Source organism: Tachypleus tridentatus, chromosome 13 (genome assembly GCF_004210375.1).
Source record: "Tachypleus tridentatus isolate NWPU-2018 chromosome 13, ASM421037v1, whole genome shotgun sequence".
NCBI lineage: Eukaryota > Metazoa > Arthropoda > Merostomata > Xiphosura > Limulidae > Tachypleus > Tachypleus tridentatus.
In genome coordinates, this window is record NC_134837.1 from 77968464 (window position 1) to 77993961 (window position 25498).

The 25498-nt window shown below is 30.7% G+C and overlaps 1 protein-coding gene across 2 annotated transcripts in view; it reads right to left on the reverse strand.

Moving 5' to 3' along the window:
• The window catches only part of LOC143238400 (staphylococcal nuclease domain-containing protein 1-like), a 32853-nt gene extending 11121 nt beyond the window's left edge, over positions 1–21732 (reverse strand). The window contains exons 1-14 of one of the 2 annotated variants that reach the window (XM_076478568.1): positions 21608–21732; positions 21266–21458; positions 14944–15093; positions 13626–13749; positions 12853–12934; positions 12310–12559; positions 9788–9949; positions 6716–6822; positions 4064–4246; positions 2922–3131; positions 2473–2656; positions 1260–1401; positions 972–1084; positions 186–374 (exon numbers count right to left, since the gene is read on the reverse strand). In XM_076478568.1, the coding sequence (XP_076334683.1) occupies positions 186–374; positions 972–1084; positions 1260–1401; positions 2473–2656; positions 2922–3131; positions 4064–4246; positions 6716–6822; positions 9788–9949; positions 12310–12559; positions 12853–12934; positions 13626–13749; positions 14944–15093; positions 21266–21322 (1953 nt within the window). In that variant the 5' untranslated portion in view covers positions 21323–21458; positions 21608–21732. Of the gene's footprint in view, positions 1–185; positions 375–971; positions 1085–1259; positions 1402–2472; positions 2657–2921; positions 3132–4063; positions 4247–6715; positions 6823–9787; positions 9950–12309; positions 12560–12852; positions 12935–13625; positions 13750–14943; positions 15094–18352; positions 18485–21265; positions 21459–21607 lie in introns of those variants that run through there. The other variant, XM_076478569.1, reaches the window with a different exon arrangement.
• Positions 21733–25498: the final 3766 nt, after the last annotated feature.

Below are 25498 nucleotides of genomic sequence, written 5' to 3' on the forward strand. Positions count from 1 at the left end.
ACAAACACATACTCTCAACTGTTTAACCAACTACACGAGTTCCTTTTCATACAGTATTCTTCAAACAATGTTAAATGTATAGAAACAACTATGTTTAAACATTTACAAACGTTTTTTGAGAATCTGCTTCTGGGTTGTTTTATTTATCCTAATTCTCAGAAACATCCAGGAACAGTGATATTTACCTTATCTCCTCTTGCTTTGGCAGCATCTTCAGCTATCTTAAGTGCATTGTAATGCTGACTACGCTCAGCAGTAAAGTGAACAGAGGCTAGTCCTTCTTGAACTAATGCCACAGACAGGTTTGTATTATCAATCCACAACCACCCAATAAAGTTTCCAGCTTTGTCCATTGTTTCAACTTCAATCTCAACCTGAAACACAGAGGACAAAATGATTTCTGTGTTAGCATGTACCTTTACCAAATAAACCAATAAGATTATTAAACATCTTATTAACTATTCTCTATCTATAACAGTTCTCATTTTGTGAACATAAAGACTGTAATGTCTCAACTGCTTCTTCATTTTTAAAAGGTTCCAAAGATTGTGTTACATTTGTGTAATAAATCATGTATGCATGAATATTGTTTTACTGTAAAAGAAGTATTTAACTGCAAATATAAAGTTTAAATACACACACAAAAAGGGTTAAATAATCACACACAAAAACTACACATCGTTATATATAATTTAATGAAAGTTACTGCATAATAGTGTTACAATGAAATTAAAATTACCTCACTTCTAAATTAGTCCAATTCATCAACATAATTCTGTGCATTTTGTTATTTTTAAATTAAGAATTTTACAGAAATTAAGCAAAAAAAGAAAAAAAAAGTCTACAGCAAAGCTCACGTGAGAAAGTTTACGACACAAGAATAATAAGGAGCCAGTGCAGTGGACTTAAAATATGCACGTCTGGTCAGAGAAACCTTGAATCTACTATGTATGAACATTATTCTTACTTACTTCTCTTTGATGACACAATTCCTTTGTAAATCTGTGAGCTTCTTCTCCCCATGGTTCCCCCTCTAGCATGACTCCCCCTGGTCCAGGTCTAGGACCACGTGGACAGTTGATTCCTACATATCAGAGCTTTTTAATACCTCAGATCACTGATGCTCACACAATTTTTGCTTTATATTACCTTGCTTTTCTTTTAATGTTCTGACAAATTAGTTGTAACTGAATGTTACAAATCAAACTAACTTGTTTAAGTAGTAACAAGTCACAATGGATATTACAATTCTACTTTACCTCCTAATAAGAATGTAATGAGACAATTTTCTCTTGAAACAAAGATCCGTAATCTTGAACCACTTGCCACAAACTCAACCATTCCTTCCATCCTTCCAGCCCGTTGCAAAAATGGGAAAAATTGTTTAGATTTTGATAAATCCTAAAAGAAAAGAAAAAATACATTTGTATAATAAATAAAATATAAGTACAGAGATGCCAACCATTATGACTATACACTCATACAGACAAATATTACAACATGTTGCAACTACCAAATTATTTTATATTATATAGGCCTAAACAATAGTGATAAATTGTTCCCTCAGGGCTTGAAAGGGGTGAAAAGAAAATTTCTAGTGAGATACAAATAAATTTTGATAATAAATAAAAGAACAAATGGCTACTTGTGATAATCATGTTTGTGCTTGAAATAATAAAAAATATTTGTATTTCCAACGTCTACCAACAGTTTGAGTGCGGTGCTTCTCCATACCGGGTACGTAAGGGAATCCATAGTTACGTCACCAGTGCTTGTCAATCAATCAGCGTTCACATAGATGGGTATTTCTTGTTTCCCAAGCAGCACAGAAACACCAATGGGATCGTTCACAAGATGGAAAAAAAAAAGAGGTCTCGTTCACCAGATTGTCTTGTTTCTGGCAAATCTAAAAGGACTAAAACTGTGAAGGGGCTCTGGCTACAATCATTATGCCCAATCAGTTGAAATAGTTGGCATCTCTGTAAGTATTACACTTTAAAAGTAAACATTTTAGAAAATTTCACCAGAAAGATGTATTTTTATAATTTTAAAGATTTTAATAAAAAACAGCTAGATACAAAACTCAATTGTAATCAGTAAAGATTAGAAAGTAAATTAATAATATTGTAAATGGCAGTGACAAAAAAAGGGGGGGATTTATATGTTACTACATAAAAAAATTTGACAAAAATATCAAAGCATCTGTAATACCTGAGTGGTGAAGAAACAAAACTAATTAAAACAACCTGGAGATAAAAGTTAATTTAAAGTATTGAATCGTGAAAGTTTGAGTATTTTCTAACTCTGAATAGAAAGAGTTGAGTAACACTTGTACAAATATCATGATCTTTACTGTAATGCTAACATAATCTTCAGTACAATGAACCTTAAAGCACAACAACTGAAGTGATGTATTACGACTATTTAAGATTGCCCTGGAATTGATAAGAAATATTTGCTACCCAGACTTACCCCAGACAAGTCTACTACACGATGAACTGGAGTTTCCTTTTTGCTATGAAGTCCTTTTCCTGATTTCTGGGCCTTCATCTCTGCAGCTAGAAGTTCATCGTAGTGTGTTGATCTCTGATCATCATCTTGTCGATACCGAATCACTGTGGCTAAGCCTTTGCTGATCAGAGCCTCAGCCACATTTCTAAAACACACAGTGTTACAATTTAAGCAGAACAAAAAGTTGTTTTTCAAAAATGATCAAGGCATATCAGCTATAAAAGGACCTAAATATACATACTGCAATAAAAGGTTTTACATAGTGTAACAAAACTGATAAAAACATATTATCCATACAGTTAACTGTACAATGAATTTGGAAAATGTTTTAAGTAAAATAAACAGAAGAAAAATTAATCAAGAATTCAGTATAACATTATCACAAACAGAAAATTCAAAAAATTACTTACTGTCCTCCAACAGTGACAGTGCAGCAAATTTTTTCTGGAAAAGAATTTGATGCTGGTTGAATGTAATCCTTACACACATTCACTTTCTTTCCAATCAGTTTTTTCCTGAGAAACTCTCGAGCCTCATACATGTAAGGAATATCATACAAGGGCCTAAATGTTCGGCCTTTGTTGTCCTTCTGAATTTCATTTTGTTTCTCCTCGGAAAGTCTTAAAGAAACAAAAATAATTACTATAAAAAGCTTTGCAACCTAATGAAATTATCAAATATGTTCACCACTTGTGAATATTACATAGTTTTGTTACCTACAATGTGTAACTGTCTCACTTCCACTTTAAACATACTACACGCAGGCATTACTCACGTAGTAAAAAATACCATTATTATTAAGTTCTCCTATGATCAACAATGCCAAAATAAATTTGAGATAATACAAGGTACTGATTGTTTTAAAAACATATAAATAGAATCTTGAACTAAATAAATGCATAATAATATGACATGAGATAGGGTACAAGGGTAAAACACACACTGATTACAATTTCTTGACAACTAAATTTTTTTTCAAAAGTACAATATGAATTTTGCACCAAAAGCTTTACATAATTTTAAAAAAATTATTTAGTTTTATCATAAGGTAAAAATGGCAATTCAGAACATCATCAACACACTAAATTACTATTAATTTTATATTTATACCACCTACATTTTACCATTTTCATATTACTTTAACTACACTTGTAATTTATTCCTTTCTCACAAATATTTCAAATTTACAGGAATAGTCATCCTATACAATAATATTGAACTACTTTTCAAACTGACAAAATTATGTTAACATTAAAGTTTACTATTATGATGTACATGTATTACTTAGATTAGAGTTTCTCAACATTTTTGATACCAAAGACTGATTTGCTGCCTTCAAGACTGTTGTGGAGTACTAAAATTCTTGTAGAACAATATAGTATTACAAGTTACATATGATTATTCTTTTCATTTTTGTTTCCATGAAATCCCACACACTGACAAAGTTGGTTGAGACAGATCAGTGCTGGTCTACAGACTGAGGTTGAGGAACCCTGATTGAGATGATGAATGTCTACTACTTTAAAAGTTCCACAAAAATATAGAAACCTACCGTGGTGGCCTTATACTAGAAAGAAAAACCTTCATCACTGATCCATTGCTGAGTTTTATTACAAGAGAATCAGCATTCACAACCTCTACAACTTTGCCAGAGAACTCTTTGTCCTTGGAGTCAATAGTTGGTCCACTAGGGGTGTAGTCTCTCCATATTCTCAGCCTGGATTCCTTAGCTGACCTGAAATATTCAAATCAAGGGATGTTTATGAATCTTGTTTAAGAGAAGAATGAAGATAGACAAAAGTAGTTAAAAATAAACCTGGGTGATTAATGGATTACATTCAACTAACTGATTAACTCCCATCAGATTTTGACTGTTAAAATAATTGAAAACACTAATATTCTGACAATTTTGACTGATTATGCTGACATACTTGATTCACATAGGTGATTGGCTATATTAGTTAATTAACTGTTCAGCTCTATTTTAAAACACCGTCCAATACTTGAGGCATACGCAATACACGGAAGTCTCCAAACAAGAATAATGACAGGTTATAAAACTCCAAAATGAAATACCCAAATATTCTCTTTCAATTCTGACATTTTCAACACATAAATTGTATAAAAACAACTTACTAGAATTAAGATGTGTGAAGTCTAGTCATGAATTCTTACAGGTTTGATGGAATAATAATATATTTCACACATATTCCAACTTGTTCCATTAACATAACCACACAGAGGGAAGAAACCTCCACCAATTACAGAAAGATGGTTCCCAAAATTTTCAATAATTCTTTTCCAGTGTTCATACTCAATAAAAAAAAAAAAGTTTAATTTCTGTAATTAAAAGAACAATGTGTGTCAGTGAGTCCACAAACTTATGTGTTTGCTCATTTGGAAACCCAAGTTTCCTTATTGCCTAATTGTACAGTGGTATTTTTACATTTATATGAGTGCAAGAGAGTACAATTATTGCAGTGCATTCTTCTGTATCAGTACAAAATTAGTGTATAACATTTACTTTAAATACAATTACTTCAGAAACAAAGAAACATGCAAGAAAATACATTTAGGTAATTATTTCCTTGTCGTGTCTTATAAATAATAACAGAACAATACAGCTCAATATAAATTAAAACAAGTGACTAAAAATTGACAATCAGGCTTAAAGTTTAAATAAAATTCAGTATATAATCTACAGCATTTAGCCTTAACAGTCACTACCGCACCCTCACACATTTATGATAATCTACAGATAAATCGCATTAAAAAAATAATTACAGGTTTCAAATGATATACAAATGGAGCACAAATTTACCTACTAAGGGAACAAAATAAAACCATTTCTATTATTGATAATAGAGAACCTGACACTACTATGGTAACACTTTTGGGAAGAGTGTTTGATACAGTTATGGATGGAAAAAAAAAAAGTGAAATAGTGAAAAATGAACACTTTTTACACTTCTTGATATAATCATCTTAAAAATTCAATTGTTTTGTACAGATTTATTTAATGTTTCTGTATTTTATTTTATACACAATTCTATATTCTGTTTACTACATTTTGTTTCATTCACATCTAAATACATAACACAACAGTGCCATTTAAAACATATATCCTTCTCATGTACATGTACAAGATTCCAATTAACTCTTTCAACACTGGCTCAGTCACATTGATCTACCATGCGACTACTTTGTACTTACCCAAAGTTGTTATAACTTTGATGCTATTAACTTTTAATACCGTACATCTTAACAAAATTTAGCAGAAATTCAGTAAACATTATTTCTTGTTGAAGTATTTTTAATAAACTAAAAACAGATTTCTTCATGAATAAATCAATTCTTTTTCATTAGCTCAAGTGAAAATTGATTTTTATGTTAAGATTAAAAATACTTTTATCTCAAACATCTCAAATTTCATTCAGATAGTCTCAAAAACCTCTCAAGTACACTTCAAATATTTGTTTTTAGTAAAACTACATTTTGTGATTTTATGTAACCTATCCCTTTTATAGGGTTTGGTCAATTTGACAGACCTTGTAACCACCAAATCAAAGCAAAATAAATCTAAACTGCCTTTTTTTTGCTTTCTAGAATGTCTTTGAATTGTAACATGAAACTACATTTGTTTACACCAAGTAGCTTTAAACTCATAACAGTAAACATCCATTTATACTTACATTTTATTATCCTTTGAACCATGTCTAACTACCTATTTACACCACCATATGTTGTAGTTTAATTAAATTTTGAATGTAAGTCAATAAAAACCTTGTGACATATTAGAGTCAATAATACAGCATATACAAGAATCTTTGGGCTTTGGTTCATACAGCACAGTACACACTTCACATGTAAGTCGAAGATTCAATTCCATCTATATCTATTTTATTTCATTTTTTTTTTCCAAACAATGTTTCAGTAATCAAATAATTTTAGTACACGTATTATACTAAAAGAAATTGTTTCAGTAAATAAAAAAATACAGGTGTTAAGATAATGTTAAAAATTGTCTTGTTAACAGATACATTATTTACAGAATCTATAAACAAGTTTAAATCATACAATTTTTGAATAACAAGATAGAAAGTAATGACTTTAACAATTGTTTCACAATTAGTAAAATCATAATCTTGAAAAAATTGTGTAGATTTTAATTGAGAACTTTTAAATGTGAAGTTTACAACTCAACCTTTCTGCTGCTCGTAATTTATCAGGTCCTCCTGTCACAACTGTTATACTCCAGTCAACACAGCGAGCAAACCCTTCTTTGAGCAATAATTCTGCAATATTCCCATTCTGTAGAAGAGAGAGAGAAAAAATCAATAAAAACCCAAATAACTTATTTTTTTGTAAACTTTGATACCTCAACACTGATAGGTATAATTCAAATGATATATTTTATTAGATCTTAAAAGCATCAGCTTTAAAGTACCAACAAAATTTAGTTCTAACCTAACTTATACAATGAAACTAGCTTATATGGTATGCAACAATTTGCAGTTGAATGGGTGAACACTAAAGACAGTTACATACTCAAACATTACCAGAATCAAATTACATTGTTCTACAAAACAAAGATTTACAGCTAAAGTATTCGATAAAAAACAGGGCTGACCAAGGTTGAGGGCAGAAAAGTGCTATAAATTCCACACAGCATAAATAACAGTAATAAATCTGTTAATGTAATTTATGAAGACTTAACCAGCAAAATATTTAGCTCAGGGATGAAGCAACATGTATCAAAAACACTTACTATTGCATTATAGTACTTTTAATGCTAAATATATTCACTACTTATCTGAATTAGTTATCCTATTTATTTATAAAGCACATCAGCCTGTAATCAAAATTTTTGGCTGCAAGATTTGCAAAAATAAATGTAAAACACTGAAATTACTTACACGAGAAGCCAAGAATTGAAGCATGGTAATTCATTTGTCTATATATCGGTGAGTAGGAAATCCCATTACCCAAAACTCATTAGTGCAATAAATAATTGGACTTTCAATAACTTGTTTGTTTACTGGTAAATTAATACTACACCCTTGTGTAAATTAACTGAAACAAGACAGAAAATTACAATTTTTTCAATTTTTTGCATTCTATTTCTATTACTCACAAATTAATACATGATATGACTGCCTTTATTTTTCAGAAGATCATTAATCTGCTTTGGCATTGAGTCTACAAGTTGACTGCAATCTTTACTAATTTTTGGATCTCAGTACCACACCTCAATTATGGCCTCAATTAGCTCATCTTTCGTAGTACAGTCTTTTCCCCAAAGTCCTTCTTTACAAATTGCCCAAAGATTTTCTATAGGATTTAAGTCTGGAGAGTTTCCAGGCCAGTCCAGCACCTTTATTCGCATTGTAGTCATAAAATTCTTCACAAGTTTCGATGTGTGGTACAGAGCCAGATCTTGCTGAAAAATACCAGATGCATCTGGAAATCTCTTTTTCAATTCTGGAATGACTCTTCTCTGTAAAACTTCAATGTACATAGTAGCTAAAAAAGCCCCAAAATGTCTTCTTCAAGGGATGTTTTACGAACTGATTGGTGTGAGATTCTTGAAGTTTCTCACCTGGAGATCTGCGAACATGCAGACTTCTTTGACCATGTACGAAGAAATGAGTCTCGTCACTGAATAACACCTTCCTCCATTGTTCTTGCATCCAGTTCTTGTATTTCAGACCCCATTGATACCATTTTTCTTCACTGAGTTGATAAGTTGTTTTTCGATTGGTCTCCTTGCCCTTCTAATGCAATTTCGAATGACATAATATTCCTCAAAATTGCATCATATATCCCAAAAATAGATCAGCTGTACTGCAAAACAGCTAATGACATCGTCTGTGGGAAAAAATGACTATTAAAGGAAATCAGCGGGTCCAGCGAGCCTACACTGGCCGCCATGCTGAAAATATTGTAAAATGACCATTTGTTTCAATTAATTTGCACAAAAACTTTTATGAACTTCCGCAAACAAAATGTGCTAAAACTGACATGTGCTTATCTTTAAAAGTACCATGACAAAGTTTAGCTAGAACCCACAAAACACTTTACTTCAACTATTATATTGTTGCATTTCAATTTTTAAAATTAACAATGCTTCTTTTCACGAGATTCAGTAAACCCTTTATTTCTTCACATACTTTTTCTTGCTTTCAACATTTTCAAATTTACACTTCTCTTTCAAGTTATCCAACTTTTTAAACTGAATTAAGCAGAAATTATTAGAATTGTTTGAGTGGTCCACTATTTTGTGAACTCCTAATAAAGTTACAGCAACCATGAATACTACCTGGTTAAAACACTGCTCTGCAATATTCCCCTACCAATGAAAATGTTTCTACATGATGTGGTGATGCCTTCTAGAAATTCAGCCACTACAACAAGTAAATTCATCAAAACACTAACATGGAAACATAAAAGCGAATAAAAATGTGCAAGGTATCTTGAAATAGATGAGGATTCATGAACACAAAGGCCACAGACAAAAACTATATATGTGTTCCAGTATGCAACATAAGATGGATCTCCACCTGTAAACCAGGTCAATAGGTTGTAGGATTCACAAAAGCTGCCAGTCTCCTGTACAACTGTCAAATACTTGAAGCAGCTAGAGTGTGAAATGAGATCTTATATTACTTCACATGAAGTTAAACCAATCAAGTTGCCAGGTACAGCATTTAAGGATTTTGTGTGATAATGTTGAAATGTATACCAAGGAACTATCATTTCCATATACTAACTGGTTAATGGAAAGCTTACAAGAAGGAATGACATGTTTTAGGCATGAATACTTTATAACAAAGCCTCATTACACAAACTCTGCAGTATGACTATTATCAAGATAAATTGTTTTTTAAGAGCATGACCTGACATTGCAACATTGAATGTAATGATAAGGTGAGGCTTCCAAATGATTTTAATAACAGGTATTCAAGCTCTGTACTATCAAAAAAAAAGAAAGAAAGGGGTCAGGGGGCATAATTATTTAACACACCCTTTCTGATTAATTGCATAAATTTTCTGCACTAAAAAATCCCACACTTTTTGTTTATTAAAATGAAAAATTTTAAACATTTATATTACCCTATCACGCTATGTATCTATTATATTAGATAGCGAACATGCTATATCCAGATTTTCAGTTTTACAATAATTCTCTACATGGTAAAATATATTTTGCCATTAGACAAGTCACCTAATTATACAAAAAAAAACATTTAAAGAAATCTATTCTTTTCTAACTTACTGGGTGTAAAATACTTCCTAAAAAGTTCTGATTGGAAACAGATTCCAATATCACTTCCACCTCTCGTTGAAGAAGACGACACTCAGTAAAAAACTTAGCTTCATCAGCAAAAGGTTCTGCTACTTGTGACTGTCCATCTTCTCCCATTTTGAAAGTAGGACACTACAAAAAGGAAATAATACCAAAAAAAAACACTATTTTTTTGTAAATATTACCAGATGTTCTACACTTTCATTTTCATGTTTAGGATACAAACAATTTCATCAGAAATTTAGAAATATGCACCTATAAAATCATGAATCCACAGAAATAATATTCTCTGTATGCAACTAATCAAAAGATTCCCAGACAAAAAACAAAACTTTTTAACTAATCAGCTAATGGATTTTCCTGCTGTTAATGTTGAAGATATTTATTTCATACAGAAATCAAACTGTGAAATTGACAAAGTTGTGCACGATACATTTGGCTGACAGCATGATAAAGAAACATGTTGTTGAATCTTGAAAAAATGGTTAACAGTACATTAATAAACTATTCATTGTTTCTTCATACAGATTTGTTTTTTGTGATTGGTTTATTAATACCTTGCATAAATACATCTTTTTATGTACCAAAAAGTTTGACCAATATACCATTTCATTAACATTAGTTACAATTGTAATTATTGGTAAAGTAAATATGGCTGATATTCTTTATACATTTCAATTTCAAACAATAGCAAAAAAAGTTCTTATTTGTGCACAAATCAGGACTCTTGAAAGACCAAGCTGAATTGAAACTTGGCTACTTTCCTAGGCCAAAAGTTTGGTGGTATCATAGTAAATTAATTAATATTGGACCTTCTATGATACTTTCACTGCCAGAATTCAAAATGAATCAAAGGTTAAGCTACAACACTCTTAAAACTATGATTCTTTAACAACTATAGTGTATTGTAATTTTGATCTAATCAAAAACATGAGACCAGTAAATCATTTTGTAATTTTCAAAAATATACACAATCGTGTACATTTCTCATTATTTCATTACAGCCGTTCATAAAATGCCTTGTACAAAGACTCTCAAGTAAGTTAAGAAACTGTATAATATTATATCAGCTTTCAGTTATTGCAAATTATTAGTAGATGTATCAGCAAAACTAATACTGGACTATCCCTAAATATTTCAAAGTAATAGAAAACTTACAACTGTGGTGAAGCAAAATTAGTTTTCCTGTTAGGTAAAATATATATACACACATACATTAATGTTTAAAGTGAAGTAAAACACGTTAGATTTAGTATTAAATTTGTTTCAAAAATGAAAGAATGTTTACAAAACCTGTAGCAATAAACCAAATCCTGCATTGATTATTATAAATAATGAGTAACCTAATCAGGTACGACTTTATAGAATATCTGTATTGACAAATATTTCACGAATATCATTTTAGATTATGGTGTTCATTCTATTATACTGTTGGCATCTGGACTTATCTGTCTCTCTCTTTCTCTCTCTTACATTAACAAATTTTAAACAACAGCAGATAACATTTAAGTCGAAACACTTAATTATTTCTGAGCCATTCAAACTGAAGACAGAATTCTAAAATGTTCAAATTATTTATCTTATGTACATATTTATAACTTATATTTTCATCATATTACATTTAAGCTAAATTTACACTCAAAATATCATTCTAACAACAGTTATGAAACATTATTCACTTGCATATGGAAATACATAGTTCAAAGCTTATTTCCAATCAGTGTAGTCATATGAGGAAAAAAATTTATCAATTTGGGGGTTTCTTTTTCTAGAAATTATTTTTTTGTGTGAAACTGAAATAAACACAGTGGTATAGCTTGAAATCAATAAAAATAGGAACAGGGTATCTGGAAACAATGGGTAAGGACTTTCAAAGGCTTTTCCAGTTTTCCAGGACTCCCCAACATAAACCATAGATTTTCCAGACACGTACCAGTTATTTAAATGTGATAACATTTAATGTACCCTTTCACTTCAATACCAATAACCAGTTAACTTAAAAATTTAAATTTAAAAAATTTAGAAGCATAAAGAAAAAAGATATGTTATACAATTATTTGATAATAAAGGAACAATACTGCTTTGCTACACTCTGAAGTACTTTCATCTCAGTTTGTTTACATAATATACTACTATGAAGCAATTCAATTTTTTAGTTAATATTTTTTAATATTAGAGTTTTATACATCTAATGAACTTGCACAACTTGGAAATACTTTAGAATTAAATTATTTTAAAATAGTACTATTTAAAGCTAAGGAGTTCTGATTTTATGTATTATTTAATAAAATAATTCAATATTTTTCTTATACAGAAGAGTAAAAATAATAAAAAAAATATAAATAATGCACCAGAAAACTTATAGAATTATTCAATTATGGATTTAATATCAAAATAAAAACTTACAGCATTCTACAATTCAAAATTTATAATGAAAGCCAAACTTTCTAACAAACAAACATATTCCAGAAATAATAACAACAATGACTCACTCTAATTCCAGATATCATAACAGTCAGTTGATAGTAGTCTGGGAGTAGAAGAACTCGAAGAGTACTTCCATCTCGAACGTGTTCAATGATAGCATTCACAGGCTTCTGATGAAGGGAATCGATAAAGTTCCGAGGGTTCTCCACAGTGTACTTTATGTCTCTCACATGATTGTGAGATGGATCACTACTCCATCTTCCTTTTCCTGCAGTCTTTGCTGCATCTTCAAGCTCACAGAGTTTCTGTTGAATACTAAAATAATGAAAAACAATTTCTCAGTTACCTTAGAAAGTTAGAGTAAATAAAGAAGTGTTTGTTTGTTCTTAAGCACAAAATAAACCCAATGGGCTATTGGTGCTGTGCATCATAAGCCTATAAGCTAAGGAGAAGGATGAAAAGTAAAGTTACAAAATGTCATATTCTTTATCTATGTGATAGTAAAACTTAAAGTGTCAGTTAGAAAATATTTCAATGAAGTTTCATAATCAATACTTTGGATACTTCTTAAGTTTCAAGGTATAATCAATCACTCTTAGGTAACTTACTCAGAAGGTTTTACACCTGTTCTCCTCACTTCTGCAAGTCCCTCAGCAACTACAGATTCAACTACATTCTCACCAGAAGTATCTGAAAATGAAAGCAATCAGAAAATTTTAACAAATTAACTGAATTATTATTCAATTTTTCTACATTCAGAAACTGCACTACTAAAATAAATGACAGACAAATATGAACTAGTTTGCTAAACTAGCATGATGTATAATACCTAACAAAACCATAAAAAACAAAAAATTGTATCCTTGAACAAAAACATTGCATGCAATTATTTCAAACTACATGGCAAGGTACTCACATATATATTGAGATGCTCTATATTTTTGATGAAAACATATATGGTTCAGTTAGCTTCTTACATATTTTTCTGAACTATAACTACAATAAGTTGATTGAGTCCATGACTTTGTTGATAACAAGGCCCACGGCAACAAGTGACAAAAAGTCGACAATACAAACAAAATTCCAATCATTCGCACTAATTACTAATGGGGCTTCCCATACATTTTACATAGAAAATTATTTATTGATAGCTCTTTAGACTGAGAGTTATAAGATACATGATGCAACACACAGAACCAACACAAGCAGAGTTTAAAAAGTTAATATGTGCATTAAACAACTTCTATAATTACAAATAAATAAATCATAATAGAAAAACAAAACAGTCCATAACTGAAAAGGGAAAACAGTTTTAACTGTTACCTACATATTAATATAAGTTTTTGTAGCAAGAAAAATCATAAAATCCTTTCTAAATTACCTTTTCCAACAAAAACTAAACCATATTCTCTTGTAGAGTTGGGAACTTTGTACTCAATAGTAAAACAAACTTCCTTTCCAATGAGTTTTTTTCTCAGAAATTCTCTTGCTTCCCATGCATAAGGCTACAAAGAGAAAATAACTACTATGGATTTCTAAAAAAACCTTATGCAGTAATACATCAAGCTACACAAGGTAGTCTACAATTAACTTTTTATTTTAAAAAATTAATTAACTAAGGAAATACAACTATGAAGTTTTAGATGACTTGTAATCCAGCTAAAATATTTGTTGCTGATATGACAGTAGACTTGTATGTGTGCACCATTATTGGCTCTCAGTATGTCTAACCAATATTTCAGTTTATATTCACCAGAACATGTCCACAATTGTAGTGGTAACAGCTTCTGCTGTCTTGGTCTTTAACTCTGTGATGTTTGCTATAGACTTGTGACAGACGATATCTTTAATATATCCCACACTTCATTCCTGCACTGGCCTTTCCTTGAATAGTTGTCAGTTTACAAAGTAAAACTATTTTCTGGAGTGGAAAACAGCAAGACAAAAACTGTTTGGCTTGGAATAAAATATGTTGAAAACTTCACGACTGTATTTTCTTAATTATTTATTTATTAAACTTTAAAAGATGAAAAATAATTTTGGACCACCCTGTATTTCTTTACAGCATTGTACATGGACAGTACCACTTTATAATGGAATTTTTTAATTGATTATTTTTACAATTATATGTCAACATTTCTACCTGAAGGTAATATTGGTTTATATATATATACATACATACAGTTAATACTTGTTAAACATCATGCTCCAAATTTAACATAAAAATACTTTTGCCTAATTATTTGTAATTTATGACTTTTTTTCCCATTTTCTTCCAAAATATTTTAAACTTAAAAATATTTGGATTTGTATATTCACTCTTTCTTGTGACTATAATGAGGTTTTATGTACATCTTCATGAAAACTGAATTGAAATCTTAAATTCAAAGATAATGATGGGGTAATAAGCAGAAATTAATTCAGGTGTGATGGTAAAGATAATTAATGCAGTTTTTGTTAACATCTAAAAGTCAAGTATATGGCATTAGGGTACTGTCTAAAACAACATTTTAATAAATGCAGAAGTTGGCTAAGTTGTAAAGATATGGACGTAATGACGCTAAGCATAAGTAAAACTAAAGTGACAGTATTAAAATGCTAAGTACAAAACTAGAGATACATTAAAAATGAAGATATTTCATTTGCTATAAAATTTCTAACACAAATAAATTCCTAAGTTTGCAGATCTACAGCATTACCTCATCCTTAGTCTCCTGAGATGATTCCACATTAGGATTAGCTCGACGAGCTAGCTTGGGTGCATTGATGTAGGACAAATTTAGCTGTTTCTCTGGTGGCGGTCCTCCTCTTGGTTGACCCCGAATTATAATAGCATCTCCAGAGAGCACCTAAACAATGTAAAAATTAAGTAATGATTTTTAACAACAGCAATTTCTTCAACTACTTGATCAGAATAATAAGATATGCATTATGTGTGTAATAAAGATGAACTGTTGTTTCTAATTTGAACAACAAAATCTAAGTAACTAAACAAAATAAGATTCACACAATCATCCACAGATATAAAACTGCAAGCAAGTTGCAAATAATATTTTCAAAACTGATTTTAAGACATTAGCTTTTACTAAATTGTAATATGTATAGAATATAGTTTAAAAATGAAAACACTTCACACACACATATATATACTTGCACAGCAAAACTACAATAAAAATGATTTAACACTGTCTTCAGTAATGCTGAGGCTTTATGGTTTGTTAAAACTTTGGCTCACAATTCAAACATCATACAACAACTGAAGGAGCAAAATTCTAATCATCAAAATGAGCAAACAAACCTCTGGATTTCAAAGTTCCTTAATATGAGAATGTATTCATTATTACATTTTACAGTAAAGAAGCAAACCACAGCAGAACAAAACGTCTGAATCTTTAGTCCATACCTGGTCAAACAACTTAATGGTTACTGACCGATTTAATAAACCATGACATACTCTGTCAGAGAAAAAATGAGAAATGAGAGAGGGAAAAAAAAAACTAGTATTTTCAAGCTATCCAATGGAAAAATTCTAAATATCAACAATAGAAGCTCCAAGGAAACAAACATCCCAAAGGTGCACAAAAACCTTATTTCACATGCCCAAAAACTTCATTAAAAGAAATTTCATGTACAAATGTAAGTTGGACAAGAAAAGATGGACTTTTTCAAAATATAACAGGTCTCAACAGTAACCTGAAAACAACAAACAGTATCAAAAGCATGAACAACAACAACAAAAAAAGTTCATGGTTCATTAACTGGAAGCCAAAACATGCATACAGAGCTACACGCGGAACTCTAGCAACAGTGGAACAGCAACAAGAACAGATTCTAAAAAAAGAAAAGATATATAACTTTATGAGAAAAACCCACAAAAGCAACATTCTCCAACAACACATCCTGTTTAGAAGTGTTTAGTCTGGCATCCCTAATTAACATCTCCTAGGATTAAGAATTTTTGGAAAAAAGTCCTTTTCCAGTAATCAAAATCCTAGTAAATTCTACGTATCCCTACCTGTCTCACAAAAAGTAAATAATATCAATCTAACTATTTAAATATCTGTTTTACTAACTAACTATACTCTGTACTGATATTTATAACCTGACCAAGGCCTATAACTTTTTAAACACACTGAGGTATTATGATGCAATAATACTCAATCAAAATAATGTGAAAAAATAAGGTCCAAGTATCCTGACATAATAATACAAGCACCAATTCACAACAGTTGAACCACACAACAAATGAATTCATACACAGTTATGTGAAAACAAAAAATCTGTAATAATCTGTTGATCCAAAAATAATTTAACACATAAAGACACTGTGCTTAAATCATCTAAATCATAACACTAAACCATCATCTATATCTTACAAAGATAATAAGGAGAAGGAGAATCTAAGGGAAATGGCAACAGGATTTCAAAAAGTGGAGCTTTTACAAGCAAGGAATACAACAGCTTTTAGAAAACTTATGACAGTAATGAGCCAGTAAACAATAAACCTATAGCTTAATGAGATTAAGAACAATGGTAACAAATACAGGGACAGGAATGAAAAACATAAGGTTAGAGTTATAAGTGACAGTGAAACAGTATTAATATCAAAAGTGAAGCACCTTAAGGCTTAGTGCCAGGATCTTTGCTCCTTTTGGTTAACATCAGTGACAAATGAAGGAATGGTAAAGAAATTTCTTAAATCTGTTAGTGATGTTAAGACTTTCAGTGTTTCTGCATGTAATTTTTCTTTACATAAAAATCTGGATTATTTACTAGTTGGGCAAATGAAGAACAGATAGTTTTTAGTTGCAATAAATGCAAGATAATGCACGTGAAATATCAAAACCTGAATTATAATTTTCATGTGAATACCCTTAACAGTGTTATGGAAGATAAGGTTCTTGGTGTTTGGATTGATTAATCTCCTGAACCATTCAAGCAGTGTGTTGTTGCTAACAGTAATGTAAATATGATTTTATGTTGTATCTACAGAAATACTAAATACAGTTCTTACCTGGGATGAAAACATTGTTACGTAAAGACAAGTTACAATACGAGTTGTATTTCCTTGAAAAAAAAGATACGAGCTAACCTGACTGAGGTGTTCACAATTGCTAAGGGAATTAATGATGTTGATGTTTCATCTTTCTTTTTTGTACTTTGTGGTGGAAATGGTAGGTCTAGGAGACAAATATAAGTTTTGACAGGGTATGAGTCATCCTCGGTATTCTACCTTAATAAATTTGATCATATGTACGTTTCATCATTTAAAATCAAATCAACAATGATAAAATAACGAGTCAATGATCTGATACTAATTAATTCTGCTAGGCACTATCCTCATGACTCAAGGAAATTGCAACATAGCAAAATGACTGTTTAAGATATGAATTAAAACATACTACCAGAATTAGGCACCCAAATTAAGAACTTTGATATCGCATTTTTATTACTTAAAAAAATATCACCTAAATTCCCCATGAGCAAGAGGTAGAAAATTCATACTATAATACCAGCTGAGTGAACTAGATCAAATGAGCTATTATAGATTACAATTGCAAACCAATAATTCATTTTCTGAAATTATTTTTCAGTTTAAACTTTGACTTAAGAGAACAATATCTAATGAGTCAAACTTTAACAAAAATTAATCATTTCTTTAAAAAAGCAACCTTGATGGTACTTTTTTTCAAACTAGGACCTTTACTATCCAACTATGAACCCTACAACTGAGACTTGTGACTTCTAAGACCTTGTAGTTTAAGAAGTTACAGTGAGTCTAACCAGGGTGTTACACTGCAAGTTTGAATATTGTTTAATAAATTTTTGTATTTTAGAAACTTCTTAAATTAAAATAATACAGTTATTATATTAAAACTTTAATTTGAATATACTTAGACAGTGAAATCACAGTTTTTATCACCACCTTTAAAGTTATTTTTCTAAAAAGTGAAAACATGGTCCTTATCAGAATACACATTACTGAAACTTGCCAACAAAAAATGTACAAAAAGATAATAAATTTTACTGCTGGCAAATTATTTTATTCAAACTAGTTTACACTAAAAGGATATAACAGTATCATGGGTTATTATCAGACATGCATACCTTATACAGCTGTTGAAGCATTCTGGAAGACTTAACCTTTTTCCATCAATATTGCTTAAGAATATTAAAATTACCAGACATGGTTTCTCTGTTATAGATTTGTAATACAGAAAGTCCTACTAATGCCCTTTAAGAATGTGATAAAGTTTCTGTTTTTCATCACATAAACAACTGCAGCTGAAATTACAATATATTCAGTTAATTACATCACTGAACTACTGAAGTAATAAATTCAAACCTAAATGAAAGCTATATAAAAAACTGCTTTACCTCATAGCAACTGTATTAAAAAACACAATGTATAAGACTGTGGATTATATTTCTTTATATTCACTTTAATTAATTTCAGTGAATGATGCTACAACTTCAATTTATCATCAATCTGTAAGTTGTGACTGAAAAAAAAAAGGTTTTTACAAAAAAAAAATAAACTAGATCCAGTTACCAGAGCAACACTTGTCCTTGAGATTACTTTTCAGTAATAACATGAATCTCAGAAGACCATGACCTTGAATGGTTACTTATGTAATGAACATGGACCATCAAGTTTTAATTGATTCACTTCTGAAATATATAAATTAGTTTTACTCTAGCTCTATAACACTGAAAAAGATTAAAAACATGTTTTAATTTATCCTTAAACAATATATTTCCTCGCTTTTAATCTTGCCATAGTCCTTCATAAAAAATTTAAGATAGTTTTAGCTACCATTATCTTCAAAATAGTCTAAATAGATAAATGGAAGTATGTTTTTTGCAATAAAAATACATTATAAAATGTTAATATTTAAAAAAATAATCTCAAAACATCACCATTAATTTCTTTCCAAAGCAAGATACTTATGCAGCACTAAATTACTTCAATTAATAAAGCTAAATTAACATGCTTTCCTATCTTAACATAAAGAAAGTCAAAATAAAAATATAATACTTAGAATGATTTATCAGTTGCATAGAATCATCATTAGTGTTTTTCTGATCACATGTGAAAGGTATGTTTCTTTATAATATTTCCATAAAGTTACACAAGGGCTATCTATATTAACCATCTCTAATTTTGGAGCAACAGACTAAATATAAGACAGTAGCACCAATTCTTTTGCTAATCTAAATCAGTAATGACAATGGACCATCACTTACAATACATCCACGGCCTCAAAGTACAAAATACAATTGTGAGACATAACCCACGAATCCTCAGGTTCACATTATCATGCACTCAATAAGCCATATCTGATGTATTACTTCACATTTGTTTGTAAAAACACTTATGTTTTTAAGATTTATATGCATTTACAGTTTAAAGATTTTTTTACACACTTCTGCCCTGAAATCTTTATCAGCCTAATTTGGAGGAAATATAACAAACATTTACATACGAATGTGATATCTAATGTTTTAGGTTTCAAAAAGACTCAAAGCTTTATAGCATAGGCATTTTACACTGATACAAAAACTTACTGCTTTTCTTAGATCTACCAATAACTTTCTTTACTTCTATTACCAGCATATTTTATTGCCTTTACAAACTTTGAGATTAACTTTAGAACTGGACAGTTAGAGGAATTTGCTAATCAATTAATCATTGGGCTCATTAATAATTACATTCAACTACTTCACTATTTTTATCAGATGGCTAAAAAAAATTCATATTTCTCACAAGATAGTTAAAAAAAAACACATGATGCTAAGAATGTGATTTTAATACACACAGTATGCACCACACAGATAGCTGATTGTGAAGCTTTATGTCTATCAACAAATATAATGACAATATTTATATTGCTTGGACAGTTGAAATAAATGAAAATATGAATAAACAGAAACTCTACATTTGATATGCTTATATTTGTGAGTTTCATGATACTAATTGATCAAACCGAACAAATTTAATCAAAAACAATAACAAAAAAGGATAATGCCAATATTTCAATTATTAAATAGTTGGAATAAATTAATACACCAATATTCAAAAACACGAACTTCAATTTATATTTTATAACTACAGATTTAATTATAAATTTAATTAATCTTACATGACACTGACGTTCTCAATGTTCATATACCTACATTATCAGGTATAATTCTTAATTGTGGAGCTCCTTATCATCATTTTTCAAAAATTTACCATATTCTTTCACGTTTGCATTACATTGTTAAATTAAAAACACACGAGTGCTAATTTGGTTTGTAACTTAAGAATAGCACACTCAATAACAAACTTTAAGTGAAAGCTATCAGCTTTTAATTAAAATGACAAGATGCCTTTCTAAGCACTGTGTGTGTGTGTGTGTGTGTGTGTGTATGTATATATATGTGTATATATATGTGAGTGTGTGTGTGTTTCTCTAACAATATAACTTAAATTTTTTTCATACTCCTGTTTGAGTAAAATTGTTATGGTTTGGAATTTCCTATCAGCTGCAAGTTTGAATGGAGGAATAAAAAGGCTGGAATGAGACAACTTTGTTTAAAACTTAGAAGGAGATACAAAATTAGAAATTTCCACAAGATAAAATACAAACTGATAAAGTTTGAGGTATAAAAAAAATTATGATTGCTATGGACACAGAGTACTACAAGCTACAAGTCAAAAGTTTTTACCTATAAATTATTTTCAAAGTTTGAAAGACTAATCACCTCAAAGGTGTTAAACGCAAATTATACCATTTCCTATTAATGCTGTAATATTAACGTTAGGTTTAAGTCTAATTCAATGTTTTGTGAACAAACCTTCTACTACTAGAATTACGTCATATAGCATATGTTAGGATTTACTTCCAGGCTTTTGATCCTGTCACGTGTACACTTTATAATGGCTCGTGACACGCATACTGTAGTACGATTAATTACTAACAATACAATGACTGCATTTTCAAATAACCTATATACATAATAGAGCAAATTCAGTACTTGTTTCACAATTCCACGCTGAGCTGCTGGAGGTTGCGTCTGTTGCTGTTGAGACATATTAAAACATGTAACAAACTATTAACCAAACAATGTTTCAATCAACGAAGAACTCTCGTGGCACGTCTGTGAACTGCAGTTCTGAAATAATACAAGTCCACGTGAACCGGCTCCTTAGTTCAACTTTAATGTATATCTGAAAAAAATAATAATAAAAGAAAAACCTCTAACTTAAAAACAAACTAGGTAAATATTAATTTTTGAAATGACATATTCCGTAATTACATTTGAAAAGAAATACTGCCAATAGTAATACCAAAAGACAAATAAAATATATACACTCACAATTAGATCCCTACGCCAGAGTGGGAAAAGAAGCTGATGTGGCCAAAACTCTTGCACTCAGCGTTCATCAAAGACACAACACTGTCGCAAATAAAAACAAAAGAGAAGCAGGAAAGAGACTAAACATATTTTCTGCTATATTAGTGTCATATCAAATTTTATCTATAATATTAATACGTATATAGTTTATAAGTTTTATTATATTTCGATAAATTGTTAACTGTTAATAATCTATCGTATTTAAAAATAGATGTTTTTGTTTTGGGGGGATGACACGATTGTTTGGAAAGATAAATTATGTTATTAATCTTTGATAAAATTGCCACTTTACTATTATTAGGACAGCCTCGTGGACCAGCGGGAAGTTTATTAACTTACAACGCTAATATCCAATGTTTATACCTCTCGTTGGGCATATACAGATAAATTATAATGTATCTTTGTGCTTAAACAAACAAAAATGTAATATCACCAGAATTTTTCTAAAATTGTGTTAACACCGATCTGTTTAAATTTTCCTAATCAAAATTCCTTCCTCTCCCATTCGTGGCTCAGTGATTAATATGTGAGCTAACATCGCTTAAACATCTCATTTTGATACCCACTGTGAATTGAACACAGATATATTATTATGTACCTTTGTGCTTATAAAAAAACAAAATCAAATCAAAGTATTAAAAAGCCAACTATTGAAGTAAATTAAAATGTATGATGAAAATGGAAGTCTAAAAATTACATAATATTATAATTGTTTGGTATATAAGCATACTACGCATTTCATACTTTTTTATTTTGATATAGTTTTTCTTCAGAAGTTGTTAATTGTTTTTATTTATGCACATTTTACGGATAACATGTTTTCAGGAAGGTAATTAAGTTACTTTCGTTCTAGCTGCCTTTGTTCTTTGTCATTATGACGAACTAACACATAGTCTTTCCGTAACTGTTGTGGTTGTAAAGCATTTATGACTAGTCTCGTTATTTCATTCTCATGGACTCGGCTAATCGTGGAACTCAGAACTATTTTACAATAAATTTCTTTATTAATCTTCTGTTTTCCTGAGGACCTATCTTGACTCTATAAGGGAAATGAGCTCAACCTGAAAATACAATACAATGGATAAGAAGTAGAAAATTTAGATGCAGTGAAAATAGAATATTGTAGCAGCTTTTATGTTTTCTGTACTTGCACGTGCAATGCCATTGAATTTTGCTCTTGTGTTATCTGAATTAGAAAGGCTTCATTATAAAAGAAGTGGTACTTCCATAATTATAAAAACTTATAACCAATAGGAAGGATAGGTAATGAAGAGAGATAGTTATTCGAAAGCTTTTAGACCTAAGAAGTCCTTTTATGGACATCAATCAATCTTTTCCTGATGCAACTAAGGACCTTTACTTCCATCTTATTACAGCCAATGACTCAGGAAGAAAAGCTGCAATGCTAGTTCATCCAAAAATCATAACAATAATTATTTCTCTTCTTACGAGAATTTACTTAAGTGCAGAGAAACCGCTAATGACTGGCGGGTTGTGGCAGTGGTATAGCATCTGATGACGCTGAGAATGATTAGAGGAGGCTTAATGGGATTCTTATACCTTTGACAACCAGAATAACTCCGACCATAGTTATGGTCAAAGCCATCTTAGAATGATTAAAAACACTGGGTGTAACATTAGTGGAAGATAGTTGGGATTAAATTGTGAAGATGGTGAACCAAGAAGTAATGATAAGCCTCTTCAAACAGAAAGTATATTGAAGAAAATAATTACAGATCATATAGGAGAAAGTGGTGGTGAAAAGTCAATTGAACTCATTGCTCTGCCATTCTAGATTATGCACATGAGAGATAGAGTACCAGAAAGCATCTAAAGCACCATATCAATGATATAGATGACACCTCAATCAGGTACCAACCATAAGTTCCAAAGGTTATGTCTATAAGCAGTGGTGAACTTAAGGTTGTGTGGGCGAAAGGATTAACAATTAACAATAAAATTATCAATGGACCCCCATTAAAACTATGGGCATTTGGGTCGAGCCCCTTCTAGCTTCTTCCTTAAATATGCCACTGTTTATAAATTCCATGAGTAAAGCAAAACAGATTTCGGATACAACGTTCAAGGGTGCAGTATAGGAAGATTTGATTTTTTTATGGAAGCAATTAAGGTAAGTAACTACTTGAAAAGCTGGTATCCAAAGCAAGTTGTACAGTACTTGATTTTGAGTCCAGACAGTTTAGCTTTAAACCCTATTTAACACTTCAGTGAAGCACAGCTTTGGAACTGTGAGACAGTAATTGCCCAGCTATGCTGAAGGTTTAACCCATTAAAAATGAAGCAACCCACTGGAAATAAACAAGACGTGGATGGGAAAGTGAATATCTGACAACATCTAGAAGACATTACTCACGTAATGAAAGTAATCATCACAGATCTCATATCCAGCATCAATATCCTCGGAACTGATACACTGTGGAGCTTATAGTCCAGTTTGCCTGTGTAACTGATGATCTAATGGTCTATGGGAGTTATATGATGCCCATGAACAGTTTATTGCATATGTATATAAGGAAAAAAGTTACAATAGCCCCATTTAAACAACTCAAGAATTCTATGAATTACACTTGGTTATAGCTGCTTGGACAGTTATTTGGTTAAAAAACATTAAAGACTGAAATAAAGAGGTGGCCCTTGCTTTCCAAACTATCAAGTGATGCTCACTTTACAATGTGTGCCATATATTTTGTCATTCCCTTTTTATTATCACAGAGCCAGAACCACTAGTGCCAACAGATGCAATACTTTGTCCATCAACAGTTTGCACAGCTGAAAATGATAGCGTGGTGTTTAAAAATTTAGTAGGAAAAGTGTTGTAGCCCTTGCTCTCTGTGCTATCGTGAGGTATTGTAAGGTATATTATATGTATTGCACTGTATGATGAGCACTCCATTGCCTAGATTTAGACCAGTTTGTTGATTATAGGATCAGCTGTAACAAAAAAGGCTTCTAAGCTTTTACTTTCTTTGTTGTATGATACATTGTTAGTATATTGGATAAAAACTGTTTGATTTTTATAGTTTCAGTTGTTAGTTTTTGTTGAGGTAATACCTATATCATAAAAACGTTTAAATTATTGTAGATGACGATTAGTAGTTTCAAAAACTAGTTGTAATTGTTTTGAAGCCTTTGCTTTCCAAGCTATTAATCAATATATCAGATATCTTTTTATGTGAAAGTTTTGCATAGCTCACAACATGGTCCTTGCTGAATTCTCAGTGATGACGAGAAAACCCACTTGTAGAGAAAAATATATATGTAAAAACGACATGTGTAGAAAAGGCAGGGACAAAAAGATCTGCCACAACAAAAAACTAAGATGCAAACAACAGAAAAAACACCAACACGACAAACCGTTGACTAACCTCATAATTAACAGATCCGACCGACAATTAAACACAGATGAGATACATCTACTTAACAAAGGACTCAACTTCGCAATAGCACCAAGGTACATTCCAACCTTAGAAATCAAAACATGCTTAAAAGACCTAGCCAGGAGTCTTGTGATATTTTCCACAGAAAACAAAAACAAGAAGACAACCGAGAAAAACCAACAGAAAGAAGACAACTTCGACAATTTTATTGACATCCAAGAGCTAAACTTCCCAGAAAAATTAAAAATTAATATTTTCCAGAAACACCTAAAAGAAACATTTTAAACGATTTTTCAAAGAATTTTCTCACAAAACCGTCAACATAATTTCACAAAACAGAAAGCTAAAAAACAATTTTAATTCCATTAAAAACCTAAAACAAAATGAAAACGTAAAGATTCTAAAAGCAGATAAAGGAAACGCTATAATCATAATGAACACGAATGAATACATC